The 4,670-nt window shown below is 32.0% G+C and overlaps 1 protein-coding gene across 1 annotated transcript; it reads right to left on the bottom strand.

Annotated features, from left to right (window-relative positions):
• Positions 1–1,892: 1,892 nt before the first annotated feature.
• On the bottom strand, positions 1,893–2,675 carry LOC8276169 (transcriptional regulator SUPERMAN). The gene has a single exon (XM_002529271.4). The coding sequence runs from the start codon at positions 2,508–2,510 to the stop codon at positions 1,926–1,928; it is 585 nt and encodes a 194-aa protein (XP_002529317.1). The 5' UTR covers positions 2,511–2,675; the 3' UTR covers positions 1,893–1,925.
• Between the last annotated feature and the right edge of the window lie 1,995 nt (positions 2,676–4,670).

The raw sequence follows: 4,670 nt of genomic DNA, 5'->3' as shown, positions 1-4,670 counted from the left end.
TAGTGTAAAAAGTGAGAATTTGAACTCCAAAATTCTATATTTCAAAAGCAAATGCTATTATCACTTGAATTAAGTTTCACACGTGCTGAATCCAGTAGAAATGTGGCTCTTGAAGATAATTAAAATACAATACTACAATATCACAGTATTTGTAACACTGTCGTTCCATTGTGCTTCAACACAGTTGCTATTAGTTGTTCTATTGTTAATGGAAACTTTCCATTACTTTGCATGTCAGAAGAACAATTAAAACGGGCGATTTTTGGTTTCATATCCAAAATGAGATGTGAACACAGAAGCTGGGCTTTTCAAATTAACTGAGAAGGGTGGCAGCTAGTGCATTGAAAACTTCTTATTGCAATTGCTACTTTAATAATTTTTCCTAATTCTATATATGACAACAGTTTTCCAATGGAAATGAGGCAAAGTTAATCAGTTCAGTGAGATTCATCAAAGATATTTTGTTCTTTATAAATTAATGCTTCTGTACAGTAATTGTAAAGGCCAGAGTCTTCATATGCATTTAGTCCATCTTCATGAGATTAAACAGTTATACCCCCAAAAAGCTACATATATTTTAAGATCCTCGAAGATACATTGCTAGAACTGTTTCTCCTAAGCTTTTATGCAATTTTCACATGTAAAAAATTGTCAGTTAGACAAGCTCTAGCATCTTTCAAAAGACCGACTCTGGCAAATTACATATTCCTCGAATAGTAGCCTGCTAAACGTTTTAGGATGACCCTTAATTAGCATGCACATTGAATCTGAAGAATTTTGGTTTTCAGTTTTCGCAAATGCATACTTTACATTCATGAGGTGGTCTTTATTATCTTGTAATCCATGGGGAGATTAATCAGGCTGCAATAAGATTCTATCTCCTTTCCAAATTCTATTCCACATGCAATCAATTAATGAAGATAAGGCTCAATAATCCTATATATCTAGCTTAATATTTAGAGGTTTTAACACAAGATTTAGCTTGTCGGTTGGTGCATATCTCAATTTAAACAAGATCTCAAGTTCAAATATCTCTTCTATATTGTTACTTAAAAATATTAAGAGGTTTTACTCTTAAAATCTTGTCATCCAACTAGCTTATAATTTTTCTTTTAATGCATGCCTATTTGCATAGTTGTGAAAAGTAATGTAATAGATGATTGTCATATATAATGTTCGAAATAATGTTGATCTTTTTATTTCTGTTAAGGATATTATGCCAAATATGAAAAATATATTCGATATCTTATGTTGTTGGCTCACCTTCTTGTCTATCCAATTAGTAATTCAAAAAAGAAACCATTTCAGAAAAGTGAAAAAATCGAAAATGCATTTTTGTTTCAAGCAAAATGAAAATCATGAATGATAATATATATGCATTGAGAAAACGAATAGAAGAACAGTGACAGAGGCATCATTGATAACAATATACAAGACTTCAGCTTGAATTGAATGAGGAACTGCAATGTAGTAATTAATTAAGAATAAACATAGATTAATTTGATCTGTACTTAGGAAAGACACACACACCATACAACGTATAAACTCACCTCAACAAATTAAAAATAGGGCTTCTCTTGCTAACCAAGATTCATTCTTGATCACCAAAATGATCACCAAAACGATCGTCTTTTCTTTCTTGAAGTCCAATCCCAACATAGTTTCCACTTCAATATATGTAATACATATATATATATATATAGAAGAGTGCTATAGTCGACCATCAAGTTCATAAAATCAATTTCTCCTTCCTCTGTGAAGTAGTACCACAACAGTAAATTTTATACCCTATCCTGTACGACAAGTTCTCCGTGTATTCTGCACTTAGGTTAATGGGTATATATATATATATATATATATATATATATATATATATATATATATATACCGATAGAGAGAGAGAGAGAGAGAGAGGAAGAGATGATCTATAATCGATCATGACCAAGTCGAAGCTCCAAATCCACTTCATCTTCTTTTGCAACTTCCATATTCATTCCATTATCTTGTAAATGATTAGACCCAAGCTGCAAGCTCAAATTTGCACCCCAACATTCTTCATCCCTGCTCAAAGACTTGTTATTTCGTGGGACAAGAAAATCATCACTTCCATAATTATAATAAACTTGTGGCACCTGTCTAGGGCTAGATGACCCAGATGGTTGAAAATACATTGGATAATTCTTTTGAGACTCCAAAACTTGATAGTAATTCATGGGTTCACTTGAAATTGACCCAATATAATTAGGTTTTGTGTGTTCCTCATTAGTTTTGCTTGAAATTGATGATGAAGAAGAAGACATAACTTGCTTGGCCGTCTTTGCTCGATCTCTGCGATGTATGTTCATATGCCCACCTAAAGCTTGCGCGTTGGTAAATCCTCTCTTGCAGAAGCTGCACTCATAAGAACGTTTAGCGGTATTAGTGGTAATGGTGGTTGCGTCTTCTTTGACTTGTTGCCGATCATTTTCTTCGCTTGAAGTATCTGAACATGCTTGTATTCTTGATCCCATATTGCCAGAAACTTTCTAGTATCCAAATCGATCGAAAGAATTCTAGCTTGTGATCAAAACAAGGAAGAAAACAAGGTGAACTGAATTTTTAGACAGAGAAAGAAAAGGAGGTGATAGACTATATAGAGAAGAAAAGGAGACAAGTAGAAGACATTGGCGTTCTCTCGTGGTAATAACTTCATAAATCAATGTTAACTTCTTAAATCAATGTTAAATAATGTATTTGTACTTGTGAAGACACTGATTTTGGCTTATGCTATAGGACTTTTCCCTTTTGGTCGGCTCTCAGATGGATCCATATATATAGTAAATTGGTATTACAATCTGTATATACATTATGATGTGAGCTTATGTAGCTTTCATATGTATTTAGATCCTCTCTTAAACGCGTTTTGTTGTTTTGCTATTATATCCAATTGGAACTTTCCTTAATACTGTTTTTACTTTTTAGGTACTGATCATAGCAAGAAAAACTGATCCCTTGTGCCTTGTGGTTACAGTTTCAGTTTTGATTACATTATGTTCTTTATATTAGTTTTACTAGTGTGAAACCTGGCTACACATTACATCATACATACAATTTCCAAGTAAATGTGAATGTAAAATTCTTGCCATTAATATGAGAGAACGATGGAAATGCTAATTGCTAAGCAGCAAAACTGCAGGCATTGGAAACAACTGTTACATATATATAGTCTTATATGGAAAAATGTTTTTTCCTCTTAAGGCATGAAGGCTGCAATTTACAGCATATATAAACCATGCATTCACATTGATACGACATCAATCCAAATAATGAAAAATACTTTTTATCATGCCTGGTTTGATCATATGTCAAGCATCTTGTTGAGATTGATTTTGAGTTTCACAAAACAGAAAATATTAACTTCATCATAAATAATTTAATCCCAAATAAAATTAAATCGGTAACAGTCAACCTTTTTGTGAATTGCATTCTAAAAGTAGTCAATGTTTTCTTTTAAATTACCTTATTTTATCACAAACCAACATTAATCAATACACTTTTATTATCACAGCGGTGCTTCATTTGAGTGGAAAAGAGATAAAAAAAAAATATAAATATCACAGTGAGCAGTATTCTTTTAAATCAAATTCAACATTAAATATGAAAGCATTTCAATGAGAGTGGACTAATGATTGATAAGGAAAGGGAGCACCTCTCCTTACCAGTCAAACTAATTCAAAAAAGGTAAAATAATGAGCAATTAACATATTATTAGATGGCCTAATTACTTATATCATCTAAAAAGAAATTCTCTTGGAGGTCCAAGGTCATTTAGCTAGGTCACTCCAGCCTTGAAAATTAATGTTTTATCTACATGCCTTAATCTCATTTAATTCAATAAAAATGTAGCTATCCCAACCAAACAACTTCCTTAATTATCTATAATCTAAAATCTAATGCCTAATAAGAAGGGGAAAAGGAGGAGGAGCAGTTCAAAAGGAATAAAACTGATGTAACTCAGTGCTTATTTTTATTGGAATAATCTCTAACATACCATGTGTCTTTTAGTGTGCTACTTGATATTATAAATAGCTGGTTTCTGGTTCTTTTTGAACACAAAGACGGCTAGACAACGCGTTTAGGTACAGTGGCTTAATAAGTTTTGACGTTGTCCTTAAGATGGCTTCTTTTACATGCTGTTGATCGTCATGCATTAGTACATATATTAATTGCTAATTCTAATTACGACTATACTGATTTTACAGACAAACAATCTTGGACAAATGGAACAAGGGCATCAATGACAACTACGTGAGTGCTGTTAACAACTTCTTAATTAGTGCCAGTTCATGCATTTCTTTTTCTTAATCACTCTCTTAATTTTAACAATCATCTTGGATTTTATTAATCACTCTCTTAATTCAACAATGATCTTGCATTCTCTTTCTTTCACCGTACATTACTTTTTGTGTGTGTGGGTGTGTGTGTTTTTCTTGTTATAACAGGAAAACCATATGAAAAGAATAAACTTTGAAATTAAATTTATCCAAAGATGGAACTGTAATCATTTTCAGTAATGAAATTTGATAGTTATATCCAACAGCAATTCTATTTAGGGATCAGTCGGGAACAATAATCTCACTTACCATTAAAATTATTTTTTAAAAAATTCATTTTTCTTAATTGCCTTTTTA

The sequence above is a fragment of the Ricinus communis genome, chromosome 9, assembly GCF_019578655.1.
Source record: "Ricinus communis isolate WT05 ecotype wild-type chromosome 9, ASM1957865v1, whole genome shotgun sequence".
Classification (NCBI taxonomy): domain Eukaryota; kingdom Viridiplantae; phylum Streptophyta; class Magnoliopsida; order Malpighiales; family Euphorbiaceae; genus Ricinus; species Ricinus communis.
This window is presented reverse-complemented; position numbering and strand designations above follow the sequence as displayed.